Below are 22,478 nucleotides of genomic sequence, written 5' to 3'. Positions count from 1 at the left end.
ACATAATTTCGACTTCCAGCATAAAGTCTGGTCCACATTACAGCTTATTTTGACCAAACACTTCCCACTCAGACAAAAAAATGAAGGCATTATAAATCATTGTTATGTTTAGTTTTCACATGCTGTTTGGGGTCGAGATTTATCTAAAATAGTTGGTACATTGACGGACTGAATTTTTTTTTTTTTTTAATGTTTTTATTATAGTTTGTTCTATTTTATTCTTATTCATAGTTCACGGTTATTTTACTTTATTATTAACTTCACTTTAGAATGTATTTATTATTACTTTTTAGAATTTACTATTCTTATTTTTAATACTAATAGGATCTTACTCTTTATGTGTTTTTATGCACAGTTTAAAGAAAAGCTGTTTTCTTTTCACTACAAGTTTTATACTGTATGCCGTATATTAAAATCTACTATTAGATTTGCTAAATGGGTTAACTGTTAATTTAGTGGCTTGTTTATCCATCAAAGTGTGATTATATTTCTGTCCCACTTATTAATATGTGGTGTAGGTGGCGTTTGACGAAGAAAGAACCATCTTGGCCCTGAACTCAAGTCCTTGGATGCCACAGCTTCAACACGCCTTTCAGGATCATGACCATGTCTATCTGGTGAGTGATGTGCTCCACTCAGAGCAGGAGCTTCTGGGAAATGCTCACGTGTCAGTTTAGACACACAGATCAATGTTTTGAATGCTCCTCTGAGGTTTTACATTCTTCAAACTACTTTAAAGCTGGAATGCAAGACTGTCTGATTTGTTTTCATTATCATTCTGTCGTTTCATAGTTTTGACGGAACTAATGTGGAACACTGAAATAATAAAGATGGAGTTGGTGCGTCTGTGCGCCTCATTTGCCTAAAAGTGTCTTTGTTCCAGCAGCGGTGTGACGCGACTCTCTGTCTGTCTTTCTAATGGATGTTTGTGTCTGTCTCATGAAGGCTGATGATACAGAAAGTGTTTGTGACCTGTTCTGCATCTGAGGTTACGTAGACCGGGAGATGAGCTCGCTGTGTTTACTGTAAAACTTGAGATGTGGAGTTATGTTAAAAGCACTCTACGCCATCACATCGTGACCTGTGAGTTTTCTTTTTGCAGTGAAAGTGCTGCAAGACGTCATCGAAATGCATCTGATCAGAACATATTTAATGTAGTATTAGGACACTTTAGATCGTCTGAATGTCCTGTTGCTCAGCAGGTTTGTGTCTGGTTAGGGCACAACGCTAACACCGCAGAGTTAGAATCGATGGAGTCGCTTTTTTCAGATACTCCCTGTCTGCACACGGGATACTGTGCATTTGAGCTTTGACTGAAAGCGAGATTATAAACGTTGATGGTGAGAGAGATGTGATGGTGTTAGTAATCTCCTCAGTGATGGAAGGCTGGCAAAAAGCCTCAAGTTTTTTTTGTAAAGGAGAAAACTGTCTCAGTGAAGGGAGTTTTAATCAGTTCTTGTTATTCTTTTAAAGACCAGCAGAGCGAACCCTTGACATCCAATCCCAAAATCCTCTGCTTGCATTCCAATTAACCAAAATTGCTTTGATCTGAGAAACCACACAGATCAGCTCCGAGATCCAACCAAAATACATCAGTAAGCGAGAAGAGAAATACTTTGTCAAGGCAAACTATTTATTTTCCAATTTCTGTCTGTATCTTTGAATATCCGATAGCTTTATTGACAGCATTTGTGTCATAATGTTCAAATCGGTTTGAGTTGCTGTTAGCATGAGACTAATGTGATAAAATGCTTGAGTTCTATACAATCTTTACATTTTGTATCATAATACCAAGGAGCAGTTTGAGAACGATGTATGAGAAGTGATGCTGGTTTTAGCGAACACCACTCATTTTTGCATCGTCTGTATGGTGATCTGGAGTCCAGTGGTTCTTTTATACGTGTTCAAAAAGTGATTTGTTGCTGCCCCCGTGCCGGATGGGTGGGTTTTCAGCTTTCTCACAAGGGCAGAAACACACGGTGACGCGAGAGACGATTTCTATTTCTGCCCTCTCCCATGTTCCAAACGCCCACGGCAAAAGAAGGGGGGTGAATTCGTAAGCCATCTTTGCCTCAGCATTGTGCTGAAAAGACCCTCGCTAGCTTGTTGCTAGGATACGCAGGCTAGAATTCCGGGTTTGCTGTTTGTGTCCCGGCGGCTTTGCTTTCCATTCATGTTCTCTCTCTCATGCGTGTTTGCTCAGGCATGTGCACGCGCACGTGTGCTGTGTTTTCCTAGTGCAGATTTGGCCCGGAGTCCCTCACACTGGGAGGATGATGATGATGATGATGATACCGTGCGGATGGGTGCTTGTTTCTGTCGAAGAATGCAGAGGGCAGGATCTGTTTGTGTGGTTTATTATTGAAATAGTTCAAATTAAATTCATTGTGTCAAATCATTGATGACGGTTGAAAATTAAATGTGATCATTAAATCACATCTTCTGTTGAAGACATGGGAGGGGAATAAAATGCAATACTATACAATAATATAGAATGAAAATATCTATAATATTCATTTAATTTTAATTTCCAGATTAAATGTTAAAACAGGTGAATGTGGCACAGAAAGTGTTGGTACAGTTTACTGACAATAAAATCACAATAAAGAGAAAGGCCTGCACAATATTGAAGAAAATGTGATATACGCTAACTTGCTAAACAATATGCAATACAATAATGCTTCACTTCAAAATTAGCCCCCATTCACTTTCCATAGTAAGAATAAAAATGACTATGGAAAGTGAATTGCGGGCAAATTTGAAAGTGAACTAGTCCTTTAACAATTGTAAAATCTCATATTAAAATGCATCCTGGTCCAGCGGCTCCTGTTCACAAGTGTGGTCTTGTATAAACATTAGGGAGTTTTGGGATGTAATCTTCATGATTTGGGTCACTTTAGGCCTCTTTTGATATAGCAGTGAAATGATTTTGGCTGTTTTGTGCTTTCTAATCTTCATACAAATTTCTGATTGATGTATTAGTCAAACTAGACTTCTGCCAGCTGCAAATCGTTAAATTATTAACCGTTTACATTTGCATGCATTTATTCTTTCACTCTGATGTAACTTTTTAGGTCTCCATTACTGGGCTTGAAAATAACCACGGATTAACCATGGGGGGGGTAAAATCTGGGTGAAGTATCCCTTTAAGGGCTTTTCATGTAAAAAAATAGACATGAAGTTGAAAATGATGCTAAAGTATTTTAATCGTAACACGTTGGGGTAGTCAAAGGTATAAATTGTCTCAAAAAAGCTGAAGAAGCTCGTGACTCCTTTGATATTTTTTAAGGTCTAAACGAGTCTTTATGAAACAAACATGCAGTCAGGTTTTTGTTCGTGTGATCTTAAATGTGTCCTGGTTTTCTGCACGCGTGTTTTGAACAGGTGATGGAATATCTACCTGGTGGTGATCTCATGGCGTTGATGAACCGATATGAAGATCAGTTAGATGAGTCCACGGCTCAGTTTTATCTGGCGGAGCTCGTGATGGCCATCCATGTCGTCCATCAGATGGGATATGTTCACAGGTACCACTGAACACGTTTCATCTTGATGACGTCTTGTTCATTTTAAGATTAAGATGAAAATAGTTTGACAATGACAACAGTTTTCCTGTCTTGTATTTCTTGCTGTCACAGTTCAAAAAGTCGAATTGTCCTAAAACAGATTATTTATCTTGTACATCAATCAAGGCAAAACAAAATCTCTTTTTTTTCTTTTGATGTTAGAGTAGTTTTAGTACGATTTTGGTTGAATTGAGTATTTAGTAACCCTTTAAATTCAAACAAAATGTTTTAAAACGTAGCTTTGAGATCATAATTTTTTCCCTTTCTCATGGATGTCTTGTTGTCTTACCTGTATGGCAGAGATATTAAACCAGAGAATGTTCTGATCGACCGCACGGGTCACATTAAACTGGCAGATTTTGGCTCGGCAGCCAGACTGACCGCTAACAGAACGGTAAGAGTGTGATGTCATTCTGTAGTCACTTCTGATGATAATCATTCTCATGACTTTAAGCACTTTGATATTTCTAAAATAACATGTTTGCTGATGTTATATGGGTTACTGTAGTAGTGATTAATAATGACGGACAATAAGGACATTTATTTTTGAAAAAGGTGTGAATTCCCCCCGCAGATGACCTGCTACAGGGGACTTGGACACGGATGAATTAATGAGAGAAAGGTTTTGTTATGTGCCACAGGTGATCACGTCTTCCAGACTCCCTATGGGGACTCGAGACTTCCTGGCCCCGGAGATTCTGTCCGCGCTGACCGGAGTGTCGACATGCAGCTACGGTCCAGAGAGCGACTGGTGGTCCTTAGGCGTCATCGCCTTTGAAATGATTTACATGAAATCTCCTTTCGCTGACGGCACCTCATCCAAAACCATCAACAACATCATCAACTTTCAAGTGAGATTCTGGGGCTAAAATGGATTGTAAATGATTTTTTTGGTCAATTCTTAAGGTTGCATGCAGCATATGAGTATCAATGTCATTCTTTCATTCGCGGAAATGATCAATAAACATGAGATTTCAGTCCACAAACGTTCTTCCACACTTGAACATTTTCGTGTCATTTTTACAAACTTTTTATTGGTCATAAGGTTCTCCGAACACATCTTCTCATAATGTGCGATTTACACGTCCAACTAGCTGTAATTTAAGATTGATTGAGTTTCAGACTGGTCCTAACTGTGTGTGTTTTGTTTTCAGCGCTATTTGAAGTTCCCAGAGGAACCGAAGGCCAGTGCTCAGTTTGTGGATCTGCTCCAGAGTTTGTTATGTGGATCACGGGAACGTCTGGGATACGAGGGGCTGCGGTCTCACCCGTTCTTCTCCTCTGTTGACTGGAGCAACCTGAGACACGGTAAGAGCTTATTCTAAAGCCTGAATTACACCTCAGTTTTTACATCAGTGCATTGTGTAGTGCACACTAAGTAGTGTGGATTCTGTGTTTGTGACGTATAAGATGAAGGAAGACAGGCTGCTTTGTCAGTTGTGGACTGACACGTTCTGTCAAGAAGCCTGTGTGTTAATGCATGATTGTGTAGTTTGTGTGTGTGTTTCAGGTATTTTATGCTGTCGTCATCTTCATCAATGTGTTTGCAAAGTCATTTTTTTTCATATGGCTTTTAATTATGGGTTCTAACCGTTAAACAGACCCGCTGCTATTTCTGTAGCCCTTGGAGTGATTCTTTTGTGTTCTGGGTGGATTTGTCACACTGGTTTTGTAATGTGTGGTGTCTCTGAGCACAGATTGCAGGTTAAACACTGAGGCTCTTAATTCATTCGATTAATCCTGTGGCACGAGGCTGAGCTTCTTCAACATCCGCTTGAGGATTTTACCACCGTGTTAACTAACAGTATGGACAAATTCTTTAACTGAGGCCGTGTTTTATTATGGTAAAAGTATATCTTTTTATTGGCTGGATATGGTTTAAATAATCATGGATTTAAAAGAGTTATAACTAACTAATCATTTGCAGAATAAAGGTTTTTGTTGACATAATATATGTGCGTGTACTGTGTATGATAATTATACACAAATGCATGTATAATTGTAAGAAAAATAATGTATATATTAAGTATCTATATTGATATATAATATAAATTATATATAAATATAAAACTGTATGTACACATGTAAATATATACATGCATGTGTGTGTATTTATATATACATAATTATTATACACAGTACACCAATATACAGGTGCTGGTCATATAATTAGAATATCAAAAAGTTGATTTATTTCACTAATTCCATTCAAAAAGTGAAACTTGTATATTATATTCATTCATTACACACAGACTGATATATTTCAAATGTTTATTTCTTTTAATTTGATGATTATAACTGACAACTAATGAAAATCCCAAATTCAGTATCTCAGAAAATTAGAATATTACTTAAGACCAATACAAAGAAAGGATTTTTAGAAATCTTGGCCAACTGAAAAGTATGAAGATGAAAAGTATCAGCATGTACAGCACTCAATACTTAGTTGGGGCTCCTTTTGCCTGAATTACTGCAGCAATGCGGCGTGGCATGGAGTTGATCAGTCTGTGGCACTGCTCAGGTGTTATGAGAGCCCAGGTTGCTCTGATAGTGGCCTTCAGCTCTTCTGCATTGTTGGGTCTGGCATATCGCATCTTCCTCTTCACAATACCCCATAGAGTTTCTATGGGGTTAAGGTCAGGCGAGTTTACTGGCCAATTAAGAACAGGGATACCATGGTCCTTAAACCAGGTACTGGTAGCTTTGGCACTGTGTGCAGGTGCCAAGTCCTGTTGGAAAATGAAATCTGCATCTCCATAAAGTTATACGACCAGCACCTGTACATTATGTAAACAAAAACTTTTATTCTGAAAACGATTAGTCGTGATTAATCATTATGCAGCCCTAAACTCAAGCAGACCGTGATAACTAAGACATAAAACTCAGATGTATGTTATACAAATTAACTGTAAAGTCTACACGTACATGCCAGTGCTCACTGTGGGCTGATGGAATTAGACAGATTATCGAGCATGTGTACGCACACACGCACGCACACACACACACTGACCGTGTTGGGGTTTCTTTACTTAAAAATTATCTTTATGAGGCAAGATGCATTTTCAAAGTAGAGGCAGTTGAGTTATAATTTTAAAAAGCAGTTGATTGTGATATGAGACTGAATGAATCCTGAATAATGTTTTCAATCCTTTCAGGCTTAAGTGCTTTGTGTGTCAAACACATGGTGTGGAAGCTCTGTTGATCACATGTAATGTGATTGTAGATTAAAGTGAGACGTTCTCCAGACTGCACAGCACACACACTCAGTGGGGCTTCAGAAGATAAACTGTGTGTGTTGTTAGTGCTCTCTTAAAAACATTTCTGGGTTATCTCAACTTTGTTTTGGGTTACAAAGGGAAAAACCCAACCGTGGGGTTAAATTAAATGAATATAAAATGTTTATTTTTGACCCAACAATGGGTTAAAAATAACCCTGCATTTTTTAAATGTGTGTGTAGTTTTGTTGAGATGTGTGTTTTGTTTGTTAACATGTCTCTTTGTTTCCACATGAACTCTGCTCGCGAAACCCTGCAGATGTCCACAAATCATGTTCATTGTTTTTAACATTTCTCAGACTTATAAGTCATTATTTGCCATTATTGCAGTAATTGAAAAGAATCATATTCAAGCACTGATGCAGACTGTAGTCAGAGAGACAGACAGACAGACAGACACAGACAGACAGATAGATATACAGACAGACAGAGAGAGAGACACGGACAGAGAGACAGACAGACAGACAGACACGGACAGAGAGACAGACACGGACAGAGAGACAGACACGGACAGAGAGACAGACACGGGCAGAGAGACAGACACGGGCAGAGAGACAGACACAGAGACAGACAGACACGGACAGACAGACAGACACGGACAGAGAGACAGACACGGACAGAGAGACAGACACGGACAGAGAGACAGACACGGACAGAGAGACAGACACGGACAGAGAGACAGACACGGGCAGAGAGACAGACACAGAGACAGACAGAGAGACAGACAGACACGGACAGAGAGACAGACACGGACAGAGAGACAGACAGGCAGACACAGAGACAGACAGACAGAGAGACAGACAGACAGACAGAGAGACGGACAGAGAGACGGACACGGACAGAGAGACGGACAGAGAGACAGACGGACAGACACGGACAGAGAGACGGACAGACACGGACAGAGAGACGGACAGACACGGACAGAGAGACAGACGGACAGACAGACAGACACGGACAGAGAGACGGACAGACAGACACGGACAGAGAGACGGACAGAGAGAGACGGACAGACAGACACGGACAGACAGACAGACGGACACGGACAGAGAGACGGACAGAGAGAGACGGACAGACAGACACGGACAGACAGACAGAGAGACGGACAGACAGAGAGACACGGACAGACAGAGAGACGGACAGACAGACACGGACAGAGAAACAGACAGACAGACACGGACGGACGGACAGACAGACACGGACAGAGAGACAGACATGGACAGAGAAACAGACAGACAGACAGAGAGACACAAACAGACAGACAGACATGGACAGAGAAACAGACAGACAGACAGAGAGACACAAACAGACAGACAGACACAGAGACACAGACAGACAGACAGACAGACAGACAGTGACTGAACTATGTAGAGAATAAACACATGTAGAATAGATGATGAATAGCTCTGATGTTGTTGTGATCATGTTTGTGTTCTTTCCCACATGCCAGCGGAGTTCATTGTGCTTGTGTTTGTTTTTAACAAGAATGTTTTTTGTAAAATGAAAAAAATATTTTCATTAATCTGAATTATAATCAATTGTTTGATTTTTTTTTGCCCAAAATTGAAACTACTTTGATGGAAATGCGTTAAAAATATTAACTTGTGCTTATTCATGATTTGTTGACAACATGTCTTAATATGTTAAAATCTATCAATATTTTTCAAGTTTATTTTTTAAGAATGTTGTGATATTTTTTCACAGGAAAACAAGATAAAAATACTATGTTTGTTTGCAGCATTAAAATGTATGAACAAAACCTCACACAGGCGAGCTGCTGATCCAGTGTGTGTGTGTGCGTGCGTGCGTGCGTGCGTGTGTGTGTGTAAATGCAGCTCTGCGCATCTGTGTGTGCGTGTGTGTGGCTCTTGCGCTGTGTTTTGGCTGTGACTCACGCTGATTAACCGACACTGCTGCAGTGGGAGAGAGAGAGAGAGAGTGCGAGCGAGTTACTGCGCTACAGTCTCTTCACTGAAACCCCTCTCTCTCTCTCTTACTCTCCCCTTCTCTCTCCCTCTCTCTCTCTATACCCCCTCTGTCTCCCTCTCTCTCCCCAGTCTGTTTTTCTCTGCCGTGCACCTCACCGTTCATCTCACACATCTTCTCCTCTCGTCTCCTCCAGCGCTCCCGCCGTTCGTTCCGTCTCTGCGCTCGGATGATGACACCTCCAATTTCGAGGAGCCCGGGAGGCACCCCCGCCCCGCGGCCGCCGCCCTGCGAGATCTCCCTCGCGACGGCTTCTACGGACGAGACCTGCCCTTTGTAGGGTGGTGCTTCAGTCGGCCCCTCAGCGTGCTGGCCAAGTCTGAGTGAGTACACGCGCTCGCACACTGATTTCACTCGTGTAGTCACAGGTGGTCCATTGGTGCGGAGACGGCTGCATCACCACGGCGACTGTCACCAGGCAACATTAAGGAGGAATGTGAGACGCTGCTTGTCTGAAGAAAGCTGCGGTCCTGCGTCTCGCGCTCTTTCACTGCACGCGGCTGTAAGATGAATGAGGTGGTGTGTGTGTGTGTTTTAATCCAGAGGGTCATCTTGTATGTGTGTGAATGCAGTGGGATGGGAAATCCTTGAGCTGTGTGTGTGTGATATGATCATGTCACGCAGACATAAACATTATGTTCTCCTGATCCAGCGTGTGTGTTTGCTGCGACGTGCACAAACCTTCAATCTTTTGTTTTTCTCTTGTGTTCACTGATGCGCGAGTCTTACGGCTCATTTGATCTCAGAATCAAAACAAAATACCATGTTTCGCTTAAAGAAACAGAAGGAACATTAAGGTTTTCGCGATTTCAAGCACAAGTTCTCTTAAATTTCTATAATGCAAGAAAATCCTTTTTTGTAATCAAGCATCAACAAAATGATGTTTTCTTGCATCGTGCCAGTTTTTGTAACGCCGGTTTGAACTAAAACTGTCATGTGAATTACAGTACCGATTTGGCTTGTGATGGGAGCAATGGTATGATTTGGTTTCTCGTTTGTTCACTTATCACCTTTTCGTGTGTGTGTGAGAGATTTGTTAACACACGCATGCGAGCCGGACGCAGCTCAGGAGAATCGTGATGCGCTAGGTCAGATCTTCTCTCTGATGGGTTGATCATACGGGGAGGGATGTCACAAAAGGAAAGATTGAGATAAACCATCATAACCTCAGTCAGAAAGATGAGGAATCCAGAAGGTATTACTATGGTAACCAGGGTGCTCCCACCCTCTCCGTCCATTCATGCGCTTGTTCTTTTCTAATCCAGAAATGCAGATTTTTCTGGCCCTCTCACTGGCGTCTTCATGAAGTCGTCGCGCGTGGGAAGGTTAATGCAGGATGGGTAGATTTTCTCCTCTGTGCTGTGAGCTCAGTGGATCCGTCTTGAGACAAACAAAACATCTGTAGTGAGTGAGTGAGTGAGCGATGGTCGTAAAGAGAGGTCCGGAGAGAAATGCGCCGACGGCACGCTCCGTGTGCGCATGGGTTTGTGTGGCCTGTCGCAGCAACTCCTTTAGAAATGTGTCATCATTTATGTCATTTCTTTAGCACGTTCATTTATTTCTCCTGCACGATGGCTCGTCTCTTCCCGTCTGAGCTCAACAGAATGATTGAATGTAGAATCGAGTCCAGTTGCGTTGGCTCTCGCCAGAGTCGTGACTGTCAATAGCGCAGTAACGTGCTTTCTTCACCTCCTGGAACCTGCTTTTCTCCTCGTTCATTCGGCATGATGAACGTGTCGCTGCGACGTGTCGTCTCTTTCCTTGTATAGAGGTTTGGTACCTCAAGATGCAAAAGATGCAAAGATTAACACGAAGGCATTGAGACACATTTATTCAGAGCGGCTTACAGTGCATTTGGAATTAGTGTTATGTCGCTCCATGTGTGAACGCCAGATCTAAAACGTCAAGGAATGATGATTAGTTGTTCGGAGGTATTTATATCCAAGGGGCTTTTCTTGAGGAACAAAGATTTATTTGCTGATGCCAAAAATAACTTTTCAGCTGTGATGATATGTGGTTGTACCGGTTTATTTCGATGAACATTAGATTTGTTGTTATGATGTCAGTATACGGTTACTTGGTGTGTTGAAAAAATGTGATTTTGTTCAAGGTAATTTAAGGGAGCTGACTGTAGAATGATGAGTGTTTTTGTGGTGAATGCCTATTCTGATTACATGTATTTGTTGAGTTTTTTTTATTTGAAAGAAGTACCGTCACACTGTCTGTACTGTATCGTTTAAATTATTAACAGTTAATGTTTTATATTTAAAAAACTAATCATAATCTTTATTTATTAACCACAAAACAAGTGACAGAAACACTTCATTAGACGAAAGACAATATTCTTTTATTATTCAATTATTATTATGGTATCAGTTCTTGGGGGTGTAAATCATACAGTGTATCATGATACGATATTATATCGGTTGCAGTCACAGCGATACGATATTTGCTCATACCTCGAACGTTTATTTAACGATATTTTGGTGTTTACACAAGCAGTTACATTTTTTAATGACTCAAAAATGCAACCAAAACACGTAAAAGGAACATTTAATATTACAAAAAATTGTGCATTCTTGGTCCCAAATGTGACGTTTACAACAACAAAAGAACAAAAAAAAAATACATGGACGTTACGCGAGGAATGAGGACGTGGAGAGTGTCAAAATAAAGGCACCTCATAGCGATATTTTATGCATCGTATCGCTGGAAATGTAATCGATGCATCAATTGTTACACCCCTGTCAGTTTTCCAAAGCAAAGTTAAATACTCTGCTCTTATCATATTCGAGACGGTGGTAATCACATGTACTAGCTGGATGTGTTGTTAAAGTTCAGTAATGACCTGTCGTTGTTTTTAGCGGCTCTAATTGGACCGTTTCCCAGTGAGGTGATGCCACTGTATGACCGTTGGTTTATCCGGTAATGACCGCAGAAGAGGTGGTTTCCTCTTCTGCCTGTGACTCACGCTTTAATGTTTAGACTAGAAGACAGTACGGCAGATTTGTCTGGCGAACTAGATTAAACTGGTTATTTTGGCTTGAATGCAAGTATGTCATTGCTCAGTGGATTCGATGGAGTTCTCACTTGTTTCATTTAAGTCTCAGATGTTGTTGAAACGCATGAGGAGTCTGGAGGTGTAAAATGAACGTCGATTCATCAAATCATCTGGATTTGAGCTAATTTGATAAGAAATGTTTGTGTTCATATCGAGATCTTCAGTTACGTATATTGACTTTTGATTTGCAGACTTGACAAATCTGAGCTCAGTTTGACACATTGTTGACATCTCTTCTCAAACTCAAATGACGGAGACATTTGTAAGATTTCTGACTCTATTCTCAGGAGAAACATCTGAGACGCAGGTGAGACTTAAGCAAATGTTTCCATTTGTTCTCCATTTAATCTCATTGACGTCTTGGAGAGATAACTGAGATATTAAGGATGGGGCGCTGTAGACGGGTCAGTACGTTGTCTGTTGTGAAGGGAACGAATGAGATGTTGCTTCTCTTACGCTAATTGTTAATAATAAACCATTATTTAAGCCTCTTGCTCTTTGAGAAGTTGTCTTTAAATTAATTTCCTTCAAAGCATCAGAACCACAGGCATCAAAACAGCCAGACAATAGCTGTCGGACTGCAAATGTTTTCTAATAGTTGGTCGTTGTACACATGCTTTGTCATAAAGCCTCCATTTTGAATCAGGTTCCCTGTGACGTCATCGGTTTATCCTGTCTGACAAATTGACAACGAAATCTCCAGTCGCACCATCGCCTACCTGAAAGCACACGGTATGAAAGATCACCTCACACGCTCATTATCTCGACCTTTCTCCGTGACTGATCAACGGAACGCAGGACGTGTTAGCGCCGCGGGAACGCTGGGAGAACATGAGCGATGAATCAGCGTCGTCTGAGACTGTCAGGCAGGATAAGGATACATGCATCAGCGTTCCAACAGATCAATATCTACCGTATTCACGGAATGCGTAATGGCGTTAGTATCCGCCCGGAGTTAGTCAAACCGCCGCCCACTTAAGGCGACGAGAGCGAGAGGCTCTGACGTGTTTTGTGTACCGTTGAATTTGCGTCAGCGCTAATGATGCGTTTCAAGTATTGATATGGCGCCACGGCATTATTCGATATCGTAATGCTGCGGTAATTGAATTTCTGCTGCAACTTTTATTGACGCCCACTAATGTGGAATGTTATTCTCAACGGTAAATATTTTCCCGAGTCTGGAGTTTTAACCCGAATACGACTCGCGTTCTCAAAAGCCTGTAATTGCACTCAAAGCCCAAACACACAAGCACACGATTATCAAGTCAGTTACGGGTTCTTCTGATCAGACCCCCGGGACGCGTCAGGCGGTTTTCCAAAGGGAGCTCTGTAAGTGCTGGGTAATGGACTACTTTACAGCAAACAGGCAGAACCGCTAATCTTGTTAGACCTCACTGGTATGATAGCGGCGAAAGGAAATTAAGACCAGGACCAAAACACACTGGAAGTGTTTGTGTGCGTGCGTGCGTGTTTAGAGACGGTTGGGGAATTGATCCAACAGAAAGCGTTTTTCCATTTCACAGCTGCTCATATCAAAACACAACTGAATGTATATCAGCTTATGGTTTTAATGTGGATTTTGTTTTCGAGTTATATCGTACTACACTAGAAATCAATTCAAAAGTATTTTTACAGCTTCACCTTTTCAAAGATGCTGATTGACTCGAGTCCATCTGAGTTATTGAGAGACGGGAACAGATCACAGATGGGAATTTATTTCGATGAATCGCAAGACATGGGTATCTGAGACATTTGGAACGCATCCGTGCTAGTTTTTCTTTCTGTCTAGTGTTGTAAATGCTGTTTCCTTCATATGCTTGAATGTTCAGATTGAGACCAGTGAGGCGTGATGGATGTTTCTTTAGGATTCAGTTGAAGATCTGTAGGTCTCTCTGTGTTGTTATTACATTATATTCCATGTCTGTGTCAGTAATGTGTGTCGTGTGCCCGCCGCACAGACTTGAGGTTTAGTCTTCATTTTGAAAGGCGTCCATCTTTCAGAAAACATTAAGACATTTGTGAATCTTTGTTTCATTCCAACGTTATATACTTTGTTTTACTTTTGTCTTTTAGACTGTTTATATATATATATAACAGTATGTGATATATTATATATGTTACATGGAGGGTTTGGAATCGAAAATCAATTCCTATTCGGAATCCGCCAGGTATTGGATCCAATTCCAAGGCTAGGAATGGGAATCGGATACTTGAAATTAAAATTTCAATTCCTCTTATTTATTCCTCCTTCCTACTTTTTCAGAAACACACACACACACACACACACACACACACACACACACACACACACGCACACTAACATAAACACACACTAACATAAACACACACACACACACACTAACATAAACACACACTAACATAAACACACACACACACTAACATAAACACACACACACTAACATAAACACACACACACTAACATAAACACACACACAGACACACACTAACATAAACGCACGTGCACACACACACAAAAACACAAACACACTCACACTAATATAAACACACGCAAGCACACAGACACTAACAAACACTAACATAAACACACACACTCGCACGCACAGACACACACTAACATAAACACACACACTCGCACGCACAGACACACACTAACATAAGCACACACACTCGCACACACAGACACACACTAACATAAACGCACGCACGCACACACACTAGCACATTCACACTAATATAAACACGCACGCACGCACACAGACACTAACATAAACACGTGGAGTTCCAGCTTAATTTGTCTCATAAACACCACAAACACACTAACATAAACACACAAAAACACACGCACACTAACATAAAAATACACACACTCACACTAACACACTCACACTAATATAAACAAACACACAAAAACACACGCACACTAACATAAACACTAACACACTCACACTAATATAAACACGCACGCACGCACACAGACACTAACATAAACACGTGGAGTTCCAGCTTAATTTGTCTCATAAACACCACAAACACACTAACATAAACACACAAACACACGCACACTAACATAAACCTTCACACACTCACACTAACACACTCACACTAATATAAACACACACGCACGCACACAGACACTAATATAAACACCACAAACACACTAACATAAACACACGCACACTCACACTAACACACTCACACTAATATAAACAAACGCACACACACACACACACACACACACACACAGACACTAACATAAACACCACAAACACACTAACATAAACACACACTAACACACTCACACTAATATAAACACACACACACGCACGCACACAGACACTAATATAAACACCACAAACACACTAACATAAACACACAAAAACACACGCACACTCACACACACACACACACACAGACACTAACTTAAACACCACAAACACACTAACATAAACACACTCACACTAACACACTCACACTAATATAAACACACGCACACACACACACACACACACACACTAATATAAACACACGCTCACAGACACTAACATAAACACACAAAAACACACGCACACTAACATAAACACACAAAAACACACGCACACTAACATAAACACACTCACACTAACACACTCACACTAATATAAACACACACGCACGCACACAGACACTAATATAAACACCACAAACACACTAACATAAACACACAAAAACACACGCACACTCACACTAACACACTCACACTAATATAAACAAACACACGCACACTCACACACACACACACAGACACTAACATAAACACCACAAACACACTAACATAAGCACACACACACTCACACTAATATAAACACACACACTAACACACACACACACTAACACACGCACACTAACATAAACACACGCACACCACACAAACTCACACACACATTTACATAAACGTACACACACACACACACACACACACTTTGGAGTTCCAGCTTAATTTGTCTCTCTCCCTCTCTTTCTCTCTCTCTCTCACATTGTCTGCCCCTCCTCAGCACTTTCAGATGTAATGAGCCGCGCTTTAATGGCAGAGAGAGAGAGGGTTTGAGTTGAGCCCTCAGGATATCTACGGGTGGGAGGAATATTGGTATTACGGCGTGAAATGAGACCATGTCGTTTCATTTCACCTTGTCTCTGTTTGGGAATCAAGAACCAGTTACAAAAAAACCCAACACTTTTGCTTCTGAGAACAGATCCTGATGCGTCCAGAACTCTGTAGTGAAATAGACCGAATCTAGACTACAAAACATGATGATGATTGATGACAGAATGCAAAGTGGTTATTGGTTCATTTTAGGCTTTAGGGAAGACTTCTGTCAAAGACAGTTTGGGCACGATGTACAAATGTTTATCTTTGGTTAATATGTACTGTAGCTAGGAGAAGTGGAAAATGAAGCTGAAATGTATTTGTTAAGTGAAGTTTTCTGTTCCTACATACACCAATAAACAGATTCAGGCTAAATATGATCTGATGTCATGATTCAGAATCATATACTATATACTGTACAGCCAACCACAGATTTTAGGGTCCGTTAGAAAAAGAGCATTTTCAGTTGCGATTGTCTTTTCAAATGGAGACCCCCTACATCAAGATACAGTTTCATTTTTGATAATAAGGAATCTTGGATGTCATGCTTTGCATGTTTTGCCGAAAATCATTTTTATTTGTTTCTCATTTCTTCAGACACAGTTGTGTTTATCTTTTTGATTCTGTGAAATGTTCAAACGGTTGTCTGCTGAGCGTTTTAATTTGTGACACTTTCACTCAAGACAAAGACACTTTTTTGTCATGTGATGTCACATTTATGTCACGCTGGTTAATGAACGACACAAAGACGTTTAGTTTTGATTGAGTAATGAATTCACATTCACATGAAGCTAATGGAGTGTGTAATGAATTTGAAGGGCTGAGGAGCACTTTGCTTGGTGTGTGAAAGAGAGAGAGAAAGTGAGATTGCATTGACCGTAAAAAAACACATCACTTTTAAACACATTACATTTTTTTACACATTTCTTAGACTTGCCTTTAGGACTCATCTCATTCTTTTTGCATGTTTTCCATTTTAACACAACGTCTTTATTACAGATTATATTTTGCATGTTTATATCTGCAGCACATTTAAATGAAGAAGTAAATTGATATATTAACACATTTTTAACTTTCTTTATTTTGCTTATTTAAAGCTTTTATAATGGATTCAAATGGAAATCACAGATTTCTTGTTGTTTTAATCGATTAGATGATCACAGGTAATGATGTCGGATGATAAACGGATTGTAAATGTTGTTTTTGTCATCAGGTCTGTCGGCGCAGGTCTGAACTCTCCTGCAAAGACAAACTCCATGGAAAAAAAGCTCCACCTGAAAAACAAAGAACTACAAGAAACTCAAGACAAATGTCACAAGGTAAGAGTGGAGAGCTGGGGGTCTGGATGAGGTGTCATGAGATGTGCTGGGCTCCATTTACATCCTCTGTGATGGGAAATCATTTCACTTCCTTCACTTTAAAACACATTAGCACTAATGCACTTACAGTGGGACAAGAGTGATCACACCGTTTCACATGTTTAGCCACAAGACTGAAACACTATACGTGTTAACATGAGTCACGCGTAAACCTTTTCTATTTAAAATGATTTTCAACTCCTGTATTTCACCTCCAGTAAAGATGGAAAACAGCGTGACTTACACATAAGAACCAAGAGAACCAGAAAGAGTTATGATGTTTTGAATATAAGTGATTGAGAAAATGTAAAATAAAACTAAGATGCGTTATGTCTCCATACAAAATCAAAAATGGTACATTTCTGTTTTTCAACTTTGCACTTTCCCTATAGACTTTCTGGCATTGCTTTAAGCACGATTTTCTTTTGTAAGGTTTAGTTGAAGTTATAGATTTGAGATTATAATCAACCTTGTCACAGATTCTGTCACCAGATCTTAAATCTAAAAAAATTTTCACTAGTGAATCAAAACTTCCCCGTGTTTTACTCGCTCTCAAGGCGTCCTAACTGAATATGGTTTTCTTCTTGAAGAACAATGCAGTCGGAGTTATAATACCACGTATCATTTTACTTCCAAGTGGTAGAATGGAAGTGAATAGGTGTCGATTTTTTGAAGCTCCAGAAAGTGCATTCATCTATCAAAAACTGCTCGACTCGGCTTCGTGGTCTTAACCAGTGTTGGGTAAGTTAAGGTCTTTGCACATACAGTCCGAAATTTTCGTATGCGTTTTTTCGTATTTGGCGCTCGTTTGCACGGTGTCTCTGAATTGTTAAAAAAGGCCTCTCAGAATGCTTGCTACGGATGTGAAAAACGCAGAAAATCGAACCCTGTCCGAATTTTTTTATGACGGACGAAAATATCGGAAGCAGTGATTGACACAACCTGAGGTTGTATTTATTTTTTTACGTGCCGAAATTTTGGACTCAATGTGCAATGGGCTTTACTCTGAAAAAGTAATTAATTACTAGTAACTAATTACATATTCAGTAGAGTAATTAGATTACTGTACAAGTTACTCTCTCCAAAAAGTATTTAATTACTAATTACTTTCTATATCTTATATAACCTTGATTAGTTAGTTGACACAAAACGACTCTTAATTCATTCAAATAAATAATATAAAACTACATAAAGTACTCTTATTAACTGACTTAATTATTACAAATGTGAGAATTATACATTAATGCATGTATTTTAAAGTTAGACTTTGAATTTTAATGTCAATTCCACTATTGCATACATTACACAGTATTTAGTTCAATTACATCTAAAGTAACTATATTAAATTACAGTGACTAATTACTTAGTAACTAGTTACACCCAACACTGGTCTTAACAAAGGTCTTCTGAAGCAAATCCATGCGTTTGTTTAAGATTAATATCCATATCGACAGCGCTATTAACCTTGATGTCTAACTTCCGTCATCTCTCGAATGCGCGTGAACCAGAGTCTTGTTTTTCCGGCAGATGACGCAGGCGTGTCATAAGTTACGGTGACGAATGCTGCATGTTTCGTTTTGTTCAAATAGGATAGCATCTACTCTGGCGGGAGCTTTCGTCACCGTCATTTGCCGTTTCGAGCCGTTCTTTGATCGATGGATGCACTTTTTGGAGCTTGAAAAAGTTGACACCCATTCACTCCCGTTATACCGCTTGGAAGTAAAATGATACATGGTATTATAACTCCGACTGCATTATTCTTCAAGAAGAAAACCATATTCAGTAAGGATGCCTCTAGGGAGAGTAAAACACGGGGGAATTTTGATTCATGGGTGAAGTAGCGCTTTAAGATATGTTATGTTTAACCTTGTTTGTAGCTTTTACTTCATTTCTGTCGAGCTCGTCAGATCTGGGGATTTTATTTGGGTCTTTACTGGTGTCGTATCAGATGTGATGTCTGCGCCGATCTTTCACCTGTACCTGCTTGAGCGGCGCTGTAAAATGCATTTAGACCTGGTGCTTGTGTTTGTGGCCGCTCAGATGGAGCAGGAGATCTCGCGGTTTCAGCGTAAAATGACCGACCTGGAGTCGGTTCTTCAGCAGAAAGATGTGGAACTCAAAGCCTCCGAGACTCAGAGGAGCATTCTGGAGCAAGACCTCGCCACCTACATCACCGAATGCAGCGTGAGTTTGAGATACCGCGACACCTCTCATGCTGTGTGTGCGTTCTGATGTGGGTCATTTGTTTTAGTGATGTCTTGCGAGTCTGGTATGAGTGTGTATGTGACCTCTGAGCGAATGTTTATCAGTCTATGACATATCTATGTTTTGAGGGACGCATCTATGTAAATTTACATGTTGGGGATGTAATGATTCACCGTGAGCCGGTTGAAAATCGATTATATTATGTTGCGATTCAAGCCGGTTGAGATGTTATGTGAATCGCAGTACATGCTTTGAACAGCAGGGGGCGCTGTGTTTACTACAAACTTGGAAAACGTGGATATGTTGATATTTCTTAAATATATATAAAATTCAAGAAAAGCACAGACAAAGTCAAAAAGAGACTTTTGTATTATTCATTTTTGATTTGATTTGGATTTGTTTTAAAATCGCAGTTTAGTTTCGTTATTTGACATGAAACATATTTTTATTTTGAAAGGAAATGTGTAGCATTTGAGAAACAATAAAAGGGCAGTTGTTCATTTCTATATTGTCTCAACTCATTTTGTCATCATTTCAATCGCGATTAATCGCATCCAGAATAAAAGATTGTTTACCTAATACTGTATATGTCTGTGTAATGTGCATGTTAATTTTCTATTTGTAAACACATTCACATACATGCATACATATATTTAAGAACAATATAAAATATACAAATTAATAAACATTTATACAGCACATAATTTAAACTATTGGTAAGTATAAATAACACAAACTTTTATTCTGGATGCGATTAATCGCGATTAATCATTTGACTGCCCAAGTTCCATCATCTATGGAAATAAACTTGTTGATAATTCACAGCACATTTTTCTACGACTTTTGTTTCAGAGTCTGAAGCGTAGTTTGGAGCAGGCTCGTGTCGAAGTCTCGCAGGAAGATGACAAAGCTCTGCAGCTCCTCCATGACATTAGAGAACAGAGCAACAAACTGCAGGAGATCAAGGAACAGGTGAGCAAACTCGTCTCATCATCATCATCATCAGCGCTCGAAAAGCCCAAAACCATCTAATGTCATATCATCTCCACAATGCTTCTAGTCACTGAGGTCAAGACTGCTCAACATTTCCGCTCGTCATCGCTGTATTGACATTTCTTTTGCACGGTTGTTTGTTCATGGAGTCCGGTGACCTCACTGGTTCGTGTTCATTGAAGACATCTGAGATTTCTCGTCTCCTCAGAAGGATGTGAGCTCATGAGACGCAACATGTTTCTTTGATTCGCTCTTAAATGAAGGTGAATGAACTGATGAGATTGCCGTATGCATGGAAACATGCGGTCTCTATGGAAACCGTGCTGATCATTGTTTATCAAGCTTTATGTCTGAGTCTGAGCCTTCTGCAGAATTATGTGTGTCTGATTTTAAACTTCAAAACTTGAATATGAAATGTAATCTTTTTAAGCCACAAAGAATATCTTGATACGTGATGTAAAGTCTGATTGGTTTATCTTGCTTGTTTAGGATTGCGAATGTCGTTTATCTGTAATTTGCCAATTAAACTCAATCGGTTGTGTTGAGTTCTACAGAAGCAGATGTCATCACTCCGAGCGTGTGGTTGGTCTGTCGAAAAAGACGTTTTATTCAAAGATGAAATCTTGTAGTGCGTGAAGCGATGAAAAAGAAATCGAGAAGAGAGAAGCAGACGAACATGAATTCTGTTTCTTCTCGTCTGTGTTGTTCTGGATGTGTTGAACATAATGAACACGAGCTCAGGGCATTATGGAGAATAACCTTTCACTCACGGAGCTATGAAACATGGATTTGGAGAAAATCCTGGGCTCGTTTTTAAGATCTAGGAAGCGCTCCATATCAAACTAGCAGGAATTAGCGAGACGACATTCAGAAGCAATGAGGATTACAAAAGATCCAAGTCAGAATTTTGTTTGGTCTGAAATGACCGGTTTGCTTCCCAAACTATAGCAATATCATGAAAGCGTAAAATAAGCCACATCCAGAAATATTTAGATGTCATAAGCGTGGTCGGGTTTATTAACATTCTTGATCGTCATTAACCAACCAGCGAGACGCTTCATTACTCCAGTGTCACGTCTCAGGAGATCTCGTCCCGAAAACTCCATTCCATGTCAGTGTGATCTGTCAATCAAACCTTATCCTCCTATCAATATCACTGAGTTTAGTTTCAGACTGTGGGATTTTCCTCTTTTAATCACTTACTCGGGGACAAGTGTACACACACACTCTGGAGCTCACTTACTGTAGATCATTTTTTTAAAAGCAGTATGTCTAGTGACTGAGTCATCATGAGCTTTATTTGATAGATGCGTTTCTGTAGATGTGTGTGTGTTTAATGGGTGATGCGACCACACACACGCACACACACACACGCACACACACACACACACACACACACACCTGGTTGGTAGTGTGGACTGATGTTGGCCTGTGGTCTGTGCAGGGTTCAGGATGAATGAAACACACTCATGCTGTGTGTTCATGTTGACTGCGCAGTTTAATCCACACTCTACACTCATTAAAGGCGGGGTGTCTGATTTCTCTGAGCCGTTGTTGGTGTTCAAATCACCAAAATAGACACACCCCTACCCCCATCTGTCCGTCCTGTGCACCTTACTGCTGATTGGCTACAAGGTTGTTTTGGAACTCGGCCCAACTTTGTCTAAACAAGCGTAATTGGGAAATCGGACACCCCGCCTTTAATACAAAACTTTCATTGTGACGTGTGATTAATCCACTCTTCACTGTTTCCGCTCTTATTTTCAGCGCGACATTTCTTTCTCCTTTATCTTTACTGCATCATTTATTCATCCTTTCATCTGTCTGCCCTCTCTCTCACCCTTGCTCTCTTTCCCACCGTCTCTTGTTTGCTCTCTTCCTCTCTCTCTCTCTCTCTCTCTCTCTCTCTCTCTCTCTCTCTCTCTCTCTCTC

The 22,478-nt window shown here is 40.2% G+C and overlaps 1 protein-coding gene across 1 annotated transcript in view; it reads left to right on the top strand.

The window, feature by feature from the left end:
- Nucleotides 1-22,478, top strand: part of cita (citron rho-interacting serine/threonine kinase a) — a 68,898-nt gene that overhangs the window by 3,367 nt on the left and 43,053 nt on the right. Inside the window, 9 exon segments of the mRNA XM_057349935.1 lie at nucleotides 519-617; nucleotides 3,385-3,527; nucleotides 3,867-3,960; nucleotides 4,208-4,417; nucleotides 4,721-4,874; nucleotides 8,961-9,147; nucleotides 17,204-17,309; nucleotides 19,389-19,532; nucleotides 20,406-20,525. Of these exon segments, the coding sequence (XP_057205918.1) occupies nucleotides 519-617; nucleotides 3,385-3,527; nucleotides 3,867-3,960; nucleotides 4,208-4,417; nucleotides 4,721-4,874; nucleotides 8,961-9,147; nucleotides 17,204-17,309; nucleotides 19,389-19,532; nucleotides 20,406-20,525 (1,257 nt within the window).

Source organism: Triplophysa rosa, linkage group LG2 (genome assembly GCF_024868665.1).
Source record: "Triplophysa rosa linkage group LG2, Trosa_1v2, whole genome shotgun sequence".
Lineage (NCBI taxonomy): Eukaryota > Metazoa > Chordata > Actinopteri > Cypriniformes > Nemacheilidae > Triplophysa > Triplophysa rosa.
The sequence above is the reverse complement of the archived record's forward strand: the minus strand, read 5'-3'. Positions and strand labels throughout refer to the sequence as shown.